We start from the raw sequence: 16522 nt of genomic DNA, 5'->3' as shown, positions 1-16522 counted from the left end.
CATCTGTCCTACAATTTACGTGAATGTTTAACTGAGCATTACACGTGAGCTGCTGAACGTAGGTCAGCAAGTGGGCTCAGCACAAGCCTGGTGATCTGAGCTTGACCCCAGATCCCATCAAGAGGGCGGAGGGAACCTACTTACTCCACAACATTCTTTGAACCACCAGATGTGCCTATGGCAGACACCTGAGTGCACACGCAAAATTAAGAAAATAAAATGCTGATTGTTTTTCTTCTAACAAGTTGGAACCTATGAATGAATTTTAAGGAGAGCACTTAATTTTAAAAGAGAAAACAATTCATTATGAAATTTAGGTAAGTTCAATATTTAACCTAGAACTGAAAAAAACAAATGAGACATTTAAGTATTAAGTATCATAACAGTTAACATTCTGATTTTCCATTTATATCAGCAGGTATTAGTTATACACTGGCAGGCTTCATTACAACATCTGCATATATCTCCCTCTCCCTCTTCCCCACCTCTCTCCCTTTCTTTTGGTGATCCAGTGAGTAAATTACAGTTGCTTATAGGAGCATGGGTGAGGGGCTATTTATGAACCCAGGACCTTACCTGTAGTTATACTACTGAATAATATGTCTCTCCCTCTCTCAGCAACCACTAACCACGGCGACATGCTGTGGAAGAGATGGGACCTTATAATCCCCACCCAACTGCCATGACATCATGCTGATGGGCAGTTCTGTACAGGCGTTATGCTGAGGATCACAGACTGAGTCTATAATAGTCATGTCATACAATTCCTAAGTTCATTTTAAAACACATGTACACACTTACCTCAAATGTGTGGTCCAGTCTGTAAACAGGTGACGAGTTCATAGCACTAACAACTTCCAGGACACCATTGAAGTTGTTCAGCTCTTGAAAGACTTGTAGAATCTCAATTATTCGACTCACTACTGCTACTCTTTCTTCTAAGTTCTCTGTTTCTACAATACATCTAGAAATTGAAACAAACTAGAAATGAAAATTTTTATTTCCCTAAAACTATGATTCAAAGTGTTCAGTCTGACTACAGAAAGACATATTTACACTAATGGGCTGGACAGGAGACTGCAGAGAAAGGCACTGGGAGCTGCTCTTTTCTGACACCTACACTGTGATGGAGACAAGCATTTTCCTCCTTCCCTAGTGCATCCTCTGTGTCCGCTGTAAAATCTCACCAGATGTGAGTCTCTGTCATGAGGTGTGCTCTAGGCATGTTTACTCTAGAACCTTTGCTTCCTTTGTGTGTGCACACACATGATCCTATTACAGTGATTCATTTCTCTGCCTGAGAGATAAATCTATCACTCAGAAGTGTGCAATACCATATCCAGATTAATTTTGCTTTTTGATATATAGAAATAATTGGTTGTGTTTATAGAAATAGCTTTTAAGATAACCATTAGTATGTTGCAAAGTTGAGATGTTTTACTTAAAATTAAGTAATACTGGCAAGCAGGGTAGCTGATGGTATGGTATTACCATGCATGGGCTCTGGACTTAATTCCCCAGAGCAAGAAGCAAACAAAATACACTACCTTGAGCCAAAAAAAAAAAAAAAAAAAAAAAAAAAAAAAGCACTTTTTCCACAATATATAATATTGGTTTATTATATATAGTATGATATGGCATATGTAGTATATGTTATATCTTTATTTTCATATCAAATAGGCCAGCACTTGGATGGCTAAGGCAAGACTGCCAATACATTGGTTTGAACCACACACTGAGCTCCAGGATTGCCTGGTCCACACAGACAGACCTTGGATCAAACTCAAACACTCAAACACACACACACACACACACACACACACACAATTGCCTAGTTAACACAATCTTTCTATTTAAGAGAACTTTTTACGTATTAATAATAAATTGTCAGTTAAAAAAATTTAAATCGAGTTTTCAGTGACATTAATAGTTTATAATTTAAGAAATTTAGTTCAAAACTAAGTACACATTAAATGTTTAAAATGTAAAGCCAGCCTTAGATTATATTATTTCTTGATGAGGCTAATATATAATATAATACTAAGAATAAAACCTCTATACTTAAAACCATCAAAGGATATGGCTTATAACATTAAACATGCTAACATTTAAAGAATTATGTACAAATATTCTGCCTCCCTTATTAGGTGAGTAATTAAGAACACATGAGACAAGCATGCTTTCTATCTTAACTCGTCTGGTTACCAAGTATAAAGATTAAGGTCAGTGCTCTTGGGTCCAATTCTGCTGAACTTGTGGCTCAGGACCACTGAGATGAGTAGAGAAGACTCTGTCACTGAAAACGAGTGTGATGCTCTCCTTCCCTTACTGGACGACTAGAGACCGGAAGGACACTGCACGCTCTGCCGTTAGTTACACTCTCTTCCCCAGGGTGACATGTTTCAGTAACTATGGTAAGAAAGGGCCTCTGTGTGTTTAAATATATCAAGTTTAAAATGAAACCAGGACAACATTGTGGGGGAAAATTCCCGTTCTTTCTTCTTAGAGGTATTCTGTCTCTGACCTCAGAGACAACTGTAGCTTTCTTTCGTGGACTGCTCCAGGCCTTCATCCACGCCACCAGCTACTTGTTCTTATAACACCAGTACCATCTGTGGACTCACATCTTTATTGAGAAAAACATATCCAGTCTACAAAGCTAAGGTGACAAGTCCCCAGTTATAAAAGTTCACTGACTTCTGGGCTTTATCAGATAGTGTAGTTCAGCTGATATACTCTAATGAAAACTATTAAAGCAGGCCACACCTACCCACCATAACTCAATACCTAAGAGTCTTTGGAGGTGGTCCTAAGAAAAAGCTACAAATGAAAAATTGTTAGGAAAATCTACAAATAATTTCTTTAAAAAAGGCAGAGTTTGGAGTATTTCAACCAAGATCACCCTCCTCTTCTTCCTTTGTCTAGAACAGTTGTTTGAGATTGTTGGAGAAAGAGCACCTAGTTCCAGCTTGGGATTTTGAGAGGCTGGGGTGCACACCTGGATAGGTTCCTACTCTGCTGAGTTAGGACTTCATTGAGTGCAGTCTTCATATTTATTTATTGATAATATTTATTTACTTAATACTTAAGATGTGCGGACCCCTCCCTTTGCCCAGTTATGGGCTGAGGCTGTAGGGTAATTAGAACGCTGAGAAAAGAGCTTTAAAGAGAGCTAGACTCATGTCCTCTCCAGAACTGTGGCACAAACAGCTCCCAACCTCAAACCATCTATAACAAAGGTATGTTCAGGACAGTGGAAGTTGTTATGAAAGGCAACTGGGAAGAAATCTGGAGATATAAGGAAGATACAGAGGTGTTGTGGTTCGCCCTGGATTTATCTGTATTTTGATGCCAATTCCACTGCCCCAAGGACAGCTGCCTAGTCACTACTCAGGACTCAGGTGACTTCACCAGAATCTTCTCCCCAATGAATTTGTAAAGCACAGGTGAGGGGCAGGTACAGGATAGAAGGAGGCCTGTCATTGGAGGAAAAGGAAGGATGGGCAGGAGAGAAGTTTGACGTTAGAGGAGGAGACTGGAACAGAAAGGAGGAAGAGAGGAGGGAGAGGGCAAGAAGCCATGGCAGGTGATGTTAAGATTCCGCTCTGTGTATTTACAGGTTGTTATTAATGTTCCTAAGGGATGGATGATACTGGGCTTTGTATGTTTAGGTGGGAAATTATATCTTATCAATTGGGTCAAAGATTATTGTGTTGTGTGTTCATTCATGTAGCGATTTAAGTGTAAGGGAGGTGTGGGCCGCCACGGAGTAGGGATGTGTGCTTCTGACAAGATATCCGGTAGCTATCTTGGGGTACTACGGTGCCAGACCTAGCAAGGTAAAAGACAACAATATTTTTTTCATTTTTTATATTTTTACAACAACACATAGGCTCAACTGTGTGTTAGCTATTTGCTGAAGCAGGGAGATAGATAAGGTTAGAACAAATATCAGTTATTAAGGACCTTAGAAACTTTACTTCCAAGGAACTAGAATTTCATTGGTTTATTCTGTACAGCAATCTGTGCTAGCACGGAACTGTTCACAACAAAGGAGTGAAGATGGAAATTAGTACTGTAACACTTAGAGCTGGGGGTGCAGTCTGGGAGAGAGTGAATGTGAGCCATCTGGAACCAGTCTTCCCAAAGTAGTGACTGTGGGCATCCCACATCTACCTGCTTAGGCCACATCACGTTTAAGTAGCAAAGGAAAAGCTGTGGAAGGCAGAGGGCAGTTCTGAAAGTTGCTATATCCATTATGAAGCGTGTAAAGAAATAAAAAGTACGACCTAGCCAGTGGGGTAATAAAAGCAGGGAGCAGAAACTGCCTGTTTGAATGACTAGATGTAAATTAACTGAAATATTTCAAAGTCGCCATTAGAGAGCATGGTCACAGAGCTAAAGAACAACCTGGTAAAGAAGCACGGGAGAGAACACTGTGACAATATCTAGAGAGAGAGCAGGAAAGAATAAAAATTGTAACAGAACCAAACGGAAACTTGGGAGTGAGAGATGGAGGGCAGCGCCCAGCGACAGATGTGAGCGACAGCGTAGAAAGAACGATCTCAGGACAGCTGCTTCTCAAGCCACACAATAAACCCTGCGTGTCTGCTCTGAGCCGACCCAGAAACACCAAAGGGGTCCCCAGGCTGAAAACAAGGCCCCGATGGCAATCTCAGTCCACACAGAGACCATCAGTAAAGGTGCCTGTAACTATAAAAACACTGTAAACACCCATTCTTTCCTCTTACCGTGTCTAATAAGCCACTAATTTAATGTGTATGAATGTACTTTTGAGTCTGTAGTATAAAATGTAATATACTGTCAACAGAAGAGGACATGAGTGGATGAAAAAGGCTCTGTAAGGTTAAGATGGTGACAGCAGATGGCAACGTAATCCCAGTAAGGAAGCACTGCTGGGTTTGCACCATTAATTAGGTCTATACGAATGCAGACGAATGCAGACGGGAGCAGTGAGAGACGTGTGGGAGGAAGGAGTGTCTGCCTGCTAGAGGAAAGCTGCAGCCCAACGGTGGCTCCAGGCAACCATTCAAAACCAAAACACCAGTGAGATTCAAATGCACATTAGAACACTTAGGTTACAAGAAAGGGGGAAGAGGTGCTGTACAGAAGCAAACCAGCCCCAATCCGTAACCTGCCCACAGCCACAGAAAAAAATGTGCACAGCACTTACTTCTCAAACCACAGAGTGAGGTTGGTGGTGTGCCGAATCATTTTCAGAAGGTTAGGAGAGTTAATTTCTTTATCTTCTTTTGTCCACACACTTCCAACTAATTCTGATGGCTGCACAGCTCTAAAATCATCAACATAAAATGGCACATCACATTTCTCCTGAAGTATACAGTTTACTACATAAGAGAAACTAAACTACTTCTAGAAGGGCTGCTCTTTTATCAATAGGAAGTTGGTGAAAACAAGGAGTATTTATAATTTTTTATGTTTTCAGATTAGAAATATTTTGGCAGACACTCTTGCAATCCAATTATTCCTCGCTGGTTTGCTTTAAAGGCAGTGTCTCCCATGTAGCCCAGCTAGGCCCTTACTCCCTGTGCCCAGCACCCTGAGTGCCGCACTGCTGCACACATCACCCAGTGCTTATGCCTAACGCACACTTCCGCGTACCGTCCTCCCTAGCTCTTCCAGACGTTATCTGCTAGGTTAGGACGGGAAGGCAGCCACTTCAATGGCATCGGTGAGTAACCAGCGAGGCACAGCGATTACTAATTCAGTCTTGGTTGGCTTTTGCTCTTACAGTGGGTAGAAAAGAAAACCCACCCTGCAAAAGTGTCTGAGAACGAACTGTAAAATTCTCACATTATCATTTGGGAACCATGATAAATGTAGGTGCAAGGATTTATAAATTTAGCTCTTTTTCTCATTTTGTGATTAATAATTTTGAGGTTCTAAATAAAATTTCAAACCAGAAACATGTTTTTCGGATAGTTTTATCAATGAATAATATTAAACTATAAGGGGCCATGGCTGGCCGAGACGTAACTGTAGCTCACTGGTGGCTCTAGTTTGCACTGTGGAGCACTAGTCTCTATGTGGCTGCTTTGAGCTCGGTCTATAATCACACACACACTGGAAACCTCACGACCCACAAGTTAGTACAAGCTGCAGCCAGCAAATGGTGCTGCCAGGATTTGAACCAAGCTTACCAAGCAGGGGTAACTGAAAGAGCATAAAGGTAAGCAGATCAGTAATGCCTGAGGGGGCAAAGGACCAGACTGACTGCAGCACCTGATGCTGCACACACACACCGCCCCCTCTGCATCTCATGACAACACTAGAAGACAAAATGTACTCCACTTCTACAATGAACTCAGATAACTTCTGAGCTTGAATGTTGAATAACATACCGGTATAGATCTGATTCAAGTAAAGTGAGTTGTCGAGCAATTTCTATTGGGTGTAGGGTGAGCAAGTCAAAAGTCTCTATATGCCCAGGTCTGCTTATGTGCCACTCAACTGTGGGAGGTGAATTCTGAAATGTAATATTATGACCTGGGCCATTGTCTCTTGCAATTTTTTTCCTTTGGATTATCTTAGTGATGGATTCGACCCATTTTTTCATTGCTTTACCTGAAATACATTTTAACAAACATTTAAATACTCTTTAACACTTTGTTTTTAAAAATGTTTCAAGTAAGACAAGTGATACAGGAATAAATCATTACTATAAAGTTCAAATGAGCAAAGCAGATCCTGTAAGTCCCTCCCCAATCTCCTCATCCTTTCCACACAGGTAATCACTGTGAATAGTGTGAGGTCAAGCTAGACCTTTCCTAGACACATTCTAAAAGTAATTTGATTTTTTGCCTCCAACATTTTGAATCTTAGTTCAAAATACTAGTTTCACATTCATATTCCATATAAAATGAAAGATTAACAAGAATAAGTTCCATACATTCACATATCTAACTAATACTGTACTTTATAACCCAATTATGAGGACTGATTCATCATATGTTTCTATTTTTGTGTGCCTATGTACTTACAGGAAATAATCTATGTAACCCTGTACTTTCTGATTTTTTTTTTCAATTTCTTTTTTTTTTTTTTCCGGAGCTGGGGACCGAACCCAGGGCCTTTCGCTTCCTAGGCGAGCGCTCTACCACTGAGCTAAATCCCCAACCCGTATTTTCTGATTTTCATGTTGACTGGACAATGGATATAAAACCAAATTTGTCTAGGCAAACTTGGGAGTCATATAATCACAGAATTTTTAAAGTAAGGGAAACTCTGAAGATAATCAACTGTAGTTTCTCATGCTTTTTCATAAGTAAACTGAATGAATCTAAAGAGTCAAAATTATATTTCTGATTAGTGGTGTTAAAAAGCAATCTGTCAGTGTGATATACTATCATCTCCTTGACTTGCTCTATTTACCTAACCATGCGCCTTTATCAACAAGTGTTGCAGTCGTAAAAGAATTCCAGCCTGTACCCAGGGTAAACAAAGTTTCAATTAAGTGTTCTAGCTTAGCCTGAGACTAACAGAACCAGTTCTGTAACAGATGACAGTATGCTGAGTCAGCAGCTGCCAATGCTGGGTTTTGTTGTTTTGTTTTCTGAGAAAGGGTCTCACTACTGTAGTCCTGGCTGTCCTAAAACTCACAGAAATCCTCCCCATCTGCCTCCTGAGTACTGGGATTAAAGGTATACTCCACCACACCCAGCCTAAATGCTATGTGATAAGAATGTTTAACATTTTTAAATTAGCTATAACGGCGTCAATTGACAGTAACCATATTGGTAATTTTATCACATATAAAAGTAAGAACTTAAGAAAAACATACCTCTTACTGTTCCAATAAATTCCTCCATTCTCTGTAAAAGGTCTACATCTCTTTCAAAGTCATAGAAATGGTGCTCCACCCAGTGCCGACACACGTTTAACACCCTGTGCATTGATGCAACACAGAATCAAACATTAAATGTACCCGCTGAGACTGGCGAGCGGTCTCCTAAAGCTGTAAGGACTCGGATAAGACTTAACCCACTCCGTTTGCTCCCCTTCACCTTTGCTTAGCAACAGTTTTCAAACATTTCCACTTTTTTCCCCCAGGGCTTTGTTTTTCCCAAGACAGGGTTTCTTTGTGTAGCCCCGGCTGTCCTGGAACTCAGAGATTGGCCTGCCGCTGCCTCCCAAGTGCTGGGATTGGCCACCACTGCCCAGCTTTGAGCCTGTAGACGGTCTTCAGTACAGTCTTACCTCAGCTGTACAGGCTGGATATACTCCTTTCTAAACCTTTTCAGCTCTGCGCTCAGGGGCTGATCTCCATTCTCTATAGCTATGCGATCAGCTTCTGTTGGCTCAGGCTCTGGAATTTCAAATCTAACAGAAAACAGAAAAAAAAAAATAACAAAAATATTATATCAAATCCAAATTCCCAAACTTTTATTTATACTTATCAGTACAATCAAGAGAATAATGTAAGAAATTACTACAGATACAGACACATCAGTGAAAATCCACTTTTATAAGGTAAAAGCTAATGATAATTTTTTTAAAGTTAATATTTTAAAAAGTTAGTTTTGCCAACAGCTAAAACTAACTAGAAGCAAAATAAAAATACATGTAAAATTTAAAACAAGTGAGGCTAATGTCCATTTTTAGTTGTAGAGAACTCTTAAATCAGTACATATAATTTTAAGGGTGACTAATGATTGAAACTTGATTCTTTTTTTTTTTTTTTTGGTTCTTTCTTTCGGAGCTGGGGACCGAACCCAGGGCCTTGCGCTTCCTAGGCAAGCGCTCTACCACTGAGCTAAATCCCCAGTCCTGAAACTTGATTCTTGATTGTTCTTTGTGTAGATAAAAATATTTTCCTTGATAAAAGCATTTGCTCACTGACAAGATTCATTTAATTCAATATGTCATAATTTGAAAACTTGTTTAGAATGTGTGAACCATTAAAATTTGAATTTCTAGTGTCTCATTATTTTAAAGACATGATTTGATATAGTTCAGGGGAACCTTAAACTTCTTTAAATCTTAAACAGTTAAAGATGACCTTGAACTCCTACTCCTCCTGCTTCTACCTCCCAAGTTCTCAGTTATAGGCACATGCCCAGCCTAGATTCTAAGTCATCCATATTGATATAGCTTTTTAACTTGGCCAATTCAGACTGGGAACACTGCTTAGACTGAACCAAAGCCTTTAGCTTTAAGCACTATGTCAATGAGAATTTTTGATTATTTAAATAATCAAAGTTAGCTTTTATTTTAAGAGTTCAACTACAGTTAAGCTTATTAACACATTTATGGGAAATATCTTAATTGCTTCAAAAATAGAGAACTTGAACACTTAAAATCAACAGACCTTTCTATTAGAAGATTCAGTAGTTCTTGAGGTTTGCAAAATGATCTGTATGTTGTAAGAAATGTCCGAACAAAATTTGGATCTAGGAAGAAAAAGGAAAAATATTAAAGTCTTGTGTAAGCAATGATTAAAACTATTATTTTCAGTTTCAAAAGAGATCAAATACTCAGTCTTAAAAAGTCCCCACAGATCTTACCATGGAGACAACTGTAGATTTTAAAATGTACTTACTGCTAGCTTCAGTTGCTTCCTAAAGCAGTGGCCCTGTCTTAAACTCATCACTGGCAAGAAATATGCAGCGAAGAAAAGCAAGGGCAAGGAACTGAACCAGGTTTCCATTTGCTCCCAGAATCTCAAAGCTTCACCTGTTGGTTCATTTACCTTGTGGAGATGTAGCAGCAGTGACCTACCGGTCGCCTGACATGCAGTTCAATGAACTACATTTCCCAGTTTCCTTTAGATCATGAGAACAGAGCATAAAACCAGAGAGCCAATGTTACAAAGCAGTAGGGTAAGCGTGTGCATGCGCGCGCGCGCACACACACACACACGCACAGCTCAGTCAGAGCAGGAGGCTCTTCTTCCACAGCCCACACACATCTCCATGGAGGCCAACTGAGTCAGATGACTCTCCTAGTCTTGCCTCCTTGTATCTTTTCCTTGACAATAATAGGAGAAAGGTTCCTTCCAGGTTAGAAAGGTAGCTCACTATCTATGATCAGCAAAGAAGACCCTAGGCTATTTTCTCCTGCATGAGGAAGCAACAGTAGCAACAACAGCACCCACAGCCATTTCTCTGGGTATGACCGCACGGCTTCAGTCTCCGCAGAAGCAGAGGCAGGCATGTCTCTGGGAATTGGAAGCCAGCTGGAGACGCACAGTAACTGTCCAACAACACCACTCACTTCTACAACTCAGATTTTTCTAAGGTCCACCCACAATTAGTCTAAAGTCTTTAAAAGACTTGAGTCTCTTGTAGGAACATTTCTCATTCTTTTGTTTATTTTGTTTTTTATTGGATATTTTTTATTTACATCTCAAATGTTACTCCCTTTCCTGGTTTCTTGGCCATAAGCCCCCCATCCCATCTCCCTCTCCTTCTTCTATAAGGGTGTCCCTCCTCCCCAACTACCCCCCCCCCCCAAGATACAATCCACAGACCACATGAATCTCAAGAAGAAGGACGGCAAAAGTGTGGATGCTTCAGTCCTTCTTAAGAGTGAGAACAAAAATATTCATAGGAGGAGATATGGAGACAAAGTTTGGAGCAGAGACTGAAGGAACGGCTATTCAGAGCCTGCCCCACCTGGGGATACAGCCCATATAAATAGCCACCAAAACTTAGATAAGACTGATGAAGTCAAGAAGTGCATGCAGACAGGAGCCTGATGCGCTGTCTCCTCAGAGGCTCGGCCAGAGCCTGACAAACACAGAGGGAAATGCTCTGTTAGCAGCCAACCATTGAACTGAGAACAGGGTCCCCATTGGAGGAGTTAGAGAAAGGATTGAAGGAGCTAAAGTGGTTTGCAACCCCATAAGAACAACAATGCCAACCAACCAGAGCTCCCAGGGACTAAAGCACCACCCAAAGAGCACATGGACAGACCCATGGCTCCATTGCACGTGTAGCAGAGGGTGGCCTTGACATTAACATGGGTAAACTGACAAATTCACTGACAGCAGTAAATATACACACATTATTGTTAAAAATGTATAAAGTCTTTGACTAGGATAACGTTTAGTGAAGTTAGAAAACTGTTGATTCTAAGAACCCTAAGTTCAACTAAAATCACAAGTAATCCTTTTTACCTTAAACTAAAATCCGTGGCTTTATGACAAGATAGACTCTGATGTGATCTGCTGGCATTCATCATCAAGACAGTGAACGGATTTAACTGCCAAACAGCCCCGACTGAAAATACTGAATAATTTTTCACTTTGAAGAAAAACAATTATAGAACAAAGGGATATTATTGTGGGAGTTTTTTGCTTTTGAGACAGGGCCTCACTAGATATCCAGGCTGGCCTTGAATTCACAATCCTCTTGCTTTCGTCTCCCCAAGTGCTGGGGTTGCAGGCAGGTCTGACCATGCCTCCAACTAAAAACTCCTTTGGTTTTACTCAGGGTTTCTTCCTTTAGTTTATACCTCCTGAGGCTAGAGTGGGTTACTGGTAAAAGTGTTTTAAATACATAAAATCTTTTAATAATTTCCTTTTTGTTGGTATTTTATTGTTTGTCTTCAGTTACAGAGATCCTCAGTTAAAGACTAATGTCTCATCCAGAAGAAAAGATTTAAAAACAGAAGGCTGTACAAGATTTTAAAACAGAGGTATTTATCGGTACCATCACAGCCCTCCCTTTCAAGAATCTTCTTCCTGTTCTGCAAATCTGTTTGTAAGGTGAGGCTTCTCAAAATAGCACGTGTTTAGGAAGCAACAGAGGCCACGGCTGGGCTACTCGGCTGCCCTTGCTAGAGAGCTGTGTCCTAGATGAGGTCTCTGAGCATCTCTGGGCTGACTTCCACACTGCAAGTGTGCACCCATCTCTCCTCCAAGCCCAGGTTTACTTCAGGCTGGCAATCTAACATCACACTCAGAACTTCTTTTTTTTTTCCCCAATGCTACCCAGCGTCAGTCAGGCAAAAAGCTGTGAGTTTCAGATAGAAGAAAAGCAAGTGCTATGTTTTAAGAAAAGTATGGCTATTTTAAAGCGGGGTCTTCATCTTCCCAGGCTAGTAAGTGATGACCATGCTGGGAAAGCTGGGAAAGGGACCCTGCACTTCAGTGCCACAGCAGTCCAGCCGACCACATCAGTTCCCCGTGACTGCTGGAGAATATCCTCAACAGAGTTTTGACTTACATTTACAGTCAGATGCGTTCTGGGGAGGTAAACAGCTCAGGTCAGGAGTAACCAGACTCCATAGTGTCAGACAGACTAGGGGACCCACAGAAGAGCATGGCCATTCAGTTCCTGCTCTGGTGCTGTTCTCTCAAGGCAGATAACCCTCCCACCCAGGACCAGAGGATTCCCATTAGCCTTCCTTAGCTCTGAGAGCCAAATATATAGAATTTATCGACGAATGATAGTGTCACTATGTGAGTTTATGTAAATGACTAATTCAGAATGCAGCTGTAACTGCTAAGCTGGTTAGAGGTACCAGAAGTCACTAGAAATGAGCAATCTAAGTGTGATCCTATAACTCGTGGAATGTTAGAAAGCAGCAGCTGTTCTTCCTATAACACTGTTCACAAGAGGAACTTCTGGTGCTGGCCAACGGAATAAATACTCCACAGTAACCACTACTGCAGCACGGTCTAACGTGACTGAAACTTTTTTTGTTCTTATCTTGGCTGGAAGCTAAAAGTAGCCTTGCCAAGAAGGGAGGGTGGGGTTTTTGTGGAACAACTAAAATACTCCAAGAAACTGGCAGAAGCTTAAGTACTTAACAAAAAGAAAAAAGAAAAAAACCAAAACTACCTATATTCCCATGCTGGTTTCAAAACACACACACACACACACACACACACACACACACACACACACACACACACACACACAGAGTTATTTTTTAATCTAAAGCAATGAACAATTCTTAATGAGTAACAAACTTATTTTGAGAGACCTTACCTGTATTGAAGTCAGGCCGAATCTGGCTTAAAGGTACAAACATGAACAAATACCCACTAAAAAGAAGGTAGCTCAATTTGACATAACCAAAGGCCAGTCTGGACATGTACTACTCAGACACACCCTTCCAACTTCAACACAAACAGCGAAGCTGACCCACCGGAGGTGACCTCCTCCCTTAACAGGGTCACAGTTTCTCTGTGTCTGCTTTTTCACACTCTATACAACGCCTACTGAAGCTAGTCTCAAGTTCGTGGTATAGGCCCAGGTTTTTTCATCTATAAGCTGTGGTTATTTTTATGTGATCTGTCTGTTTATCTTCTGAGATGGGATCTCATGTGTCTCAGATTGACCCAAAACTTACTATATAGCTGAGGATGGCTTTGAACTTCTATTCCTCCTGCCTCTGACTCCTGAGCGTTACATGCAGAGGTGACAGGCATGTGCCACCATGCCCAGACCATGAGGTGCCAGGGGTTGAACCCAGAGCCTTGTGCACATTAGGCAAGCATTCATCCACTGAGCCACAGCCCACACCATGGCTACTATTTTTTTGCTGGCCTTATAGCTGACTACAACCCCTTGTCAATTTTTTGTTATTTGGTATACAATAATTCAAAAATCTCCTGAACTTCAACTATATTTACATTATATCTAGTATTCAGAATACAGCATATTAAATTTGAGATCATCAATCTTCCTTTTTCTGTCCCTACTTTGATTTAACATTTGACATTTAATATGGCAAGGTCTTAAGACTTATGAAATATTTATTACATTAAAAAGCTATTATGCAGACCACCCCTCCCCCACCTGCCATGTGGAAGCCTGTTAATCAGGATGTCTGCTCATGTGATAACCCTCCTTTTACACAGCCATTTCAGACTTCAGGGAACAATGAGCTGCTCAGCGAGGACTTATAAACAACCACCTCTGCATTCCTTACAAAAGGAAACAGACGCTATGCTGACGCACAGACACTGAAAAAAATCCAAGGTTTAAAAATAGAACAGCACTGCCCTATAGATCAAAAATTGTTCAGAGACTTTAAAAGTTAAACGCCCACACTGAACTCGTGCAAGATACAGACCCAAATCTCATGTAGATTTCTTTTTGAGCACTTTATATCAAAGATAGCAATAAATCTATCAGAAGCAATCTTGAATTCATCTTTTACAAAAGGAGCGTCCCACAGAGAGGAAACAGTTCGGCACACCTCAGAGTTCTAGTTGTTATCCTTGCCCACTGTCATCGCCCACTCTCCATGGCCAGGACGCCAACCCCCTCTCTATGCACGTCGCTGCCTCTCATGACCAGCTGCAGTGAGGTGTCTACAGCGGCTCTGTCAAACGAGCTTCCTGCTCCCCTTCCTTCCCCTGTGACATTGCTTTGTGACTGCTTACTCTAGGTAAGGAAACTGTCTCTTCATATCACTGCCAAATTTAACATAATCCAACTGAGTAATTTTCCTGTCAGTATTCAGGGTGAATGCCCCAAAATTCAATCTAGTTGGTGAACTAGAAATACTAGAAATACTATGTGCTGAAATACTGGAGATGAAAGACAAGTCATCAATTAGACTATGTCACACTGCCATCACTATGTATGGCATCCGTCTTTAACTCACAATGATACACATGTACTCTTCCAGAGAGCATTATTTACAGAGTATACTACTCTGATAGCCCAATAACTGGGCTCTGTCAGGGAAAAACCTGGTGTTTTTTTTTTTTTTTTTTTTTTACAACATAACAAAGTAAAGTAAAATAACGAGGCTGAGTATAGGCCAGTGACAGAATGGTTTCCATGTCCAGAAATAAAAGAGATGATTAGAACCCAACTGCACACAGATCTGCTCATCACAATACTTAGAACTGACTCCCTATTTCAATTAAAAACAAAACTATATGTCTTTGTAGTATACCTGCATTTGCCCCAAATGAATAACTGTCATGAGAGTAATTAAAACTCCATTTTTATTATTCATCATGTGTAACTTTTTAAAAGGTGTTATCATATTAAAATAATTTTTAAAACTTTAGTTTGAAAGTGTCAGTGGGACATGAGTAGAAATTATATTTTGCTGAATAAAGAAATTAATCCCTAGAGGCTGGAGAGATGGCTCAGTGGTTAAGAGCATTGGCTGCTTTTCCAGAGGTCCTGAGTTCAATTCCCAGCAAGCACACGGTGGCTCACAACCATCTGTAATGGGATCTGATGCCCTCTAGTGTATCTGAAGACAGCAACAGTGCACTCACATACACACATACATTAAACAAACCAACAACAGCAAAAAGCCAGTACTTCTGAGAGGGACTGGAGAGAAGGCGCAGAGGTTAAGATCACCAGCTGCTCTGCTCCTGCAGGGAGCCGGGTGCGGTGCCTAACAACCATGTAACCCAAGTCCCGGGCAATCGGACGCCCTCTTCCCACACTTCTAGCACTATACAAACATGGAGCAGACATGTGCACAAAAACAGCAACAAAAACCTTTACAAATGCAATCTCATTAAATTTCAGTAAACTGGACTTCATCAAAACTGTATAAAGCTAGAAATTTAAGTGTTATATTAAAACCATGGAAAATATTACTTTATGCAAAAGCTAAAAATTGACAGCAGTGCAAATCATTAGGTATGTATGATGACATCATGAGAAAAGTAGCTTTGCACACATAAGGAGTAAGACTGCTGGACCACATAAAACTTACGACCTTACTGAAGTATCCTTAATGTATACTCATTCAAAATAAACAAACAAACAAGTGAGTTAGTTGTAGTTTAGAAGTGCTAATTATGAATTATTTCTGTCAAATACAGTAGCTTAAAAATTACAGAAATGTTTTAGAAGCAAATTGTAAATTTTACAATATATAAGTAATTAATAAATTTAATTTTTAATAGAAAAAAGAACACCTTGCTGCACTGAGGTAAAATTCATAGGATGAGTTACTCTAAACACTCTAAGGTTACTCAGGGCCAAGTCAGTCCCTGCAACTGCAGGGCTGCTGTCAATCCACAGGCTCATTTCTTTTAATTGAACTTGTATGATTTTTCCTTTGTTCTTTTCATAAAAATTAAGCAAACCATATGAGGATAAAGCAAACAGGTTTTAAATTCACAAGGATTTACAAACAAAGGCAACGTAGCAGGATAGACAACCTGACCTTTTATTGTTGAGAAATTACTTGAAAACCATAGCAAAGTACTGTTATGTGTTCTGATTTTAAACAGTGTAGGGAAGGCTGATGGTTGTGTGGATAGCTAGTTCATAGTTACTAAAGACTGTAGCTCTTTAAACAGCTTTGTATGTAACAAGAAAGGTAATCTATTTACCTTTTATGTAACTACTGGGCAGCTTCCATTTTCTTTTAAAAATTTTAATACTTCTTCATTCTTGAGTAATAAACACCCTGACTATAGTCCCTGGGTGAGAGTTTATAGTAACCCAGAACCCCAGACGAGGCTTCGCAGACTGCTCAACGTGCCCCAGCCCCTGTGCGCGACCACTGAAAATGTAAGTCAGAGAGGCCGAGTGAGTCACTG

General features: G+C 40.4%; 2 protein-coding genes across 4 annotated transcripts in view; one reads left to right on the top strand and one right to left on the bottom strand.

Annotated features, from left to right (window-relative positions):
- Positions 1-16522, bottom strand: part of Sos1 (SOS Ras/Rac guanine nucleotide exchange factor 1) — a 77234-nt gene that overhangs the window by 16468 nt on the left and 44244 nt on the right. The window contains exons 11-16 of the mRNA NM_001100716.1: positions 9350-9431; positions 8239-8361; positions 7823-7926; positions 6384-6606; positions 5195-5314; positions 802-964 (exon numbers count right to left, since the gene is read on the bottom strand). Coding sequence (NP_001094186.1) covers positions 802-964; positions 5195-5314; positions 6384-6606; positions 7823-7926; positions 8239-8361; positions 9350-9431 — 815 coding nt within the window. The remainder of the gene's footprint in view (positions 1-801; positions 965-5194; positions 5315-6383; positions 6607-7822; positions 7927-8238; positions 8362-9349; positions 9432-16522) is intronic.
- Arhgef33 (Rho guanine nucleotide exchange factor 33) overlaps positions 1-16522 on the top strand; it is a 166238-nt gene that overhangs the window by 123086 nt on the left and 26630 nt on the right. For 2 of the 3 annotated variants that reach the window (XR_010052185.1, XR_010052186.1), the window contains exon 18: positions 11594-11749. Coding sequence is in view for 1 of the 3 variants with exons in the window: in XM_039113072.2 (XP_038969000.1) it covers positions 11594-11672 (79 nt within the window). In the remaining 2 variants the exon portion in view is untranslated. Of the gene's footprint in view, positions 1-11593; positions 14730-16522 lie in introns of those variants that run through there. The other variant, XM_039113072.2, reaches the window with a different exon arrangement.

This window comes from Rattus norvegicus, chromosome 6 (genome assembly GCF_036323735.1).
Source record: "Rattus norvegicus strain BN/NHsdMcwi chromosome 6, GRCr8, whole genome shotgun sequence".
NCBI lineage: Eukaryota > Metazoa > Chordata > Mammalia > Rodentia > Muridae > Rattus > Rattus norvegicus.
Note: the sequence above shows the minus strand (reverse complement) of the source record. Positions and strands in the feature narration are given on the sequence as shown.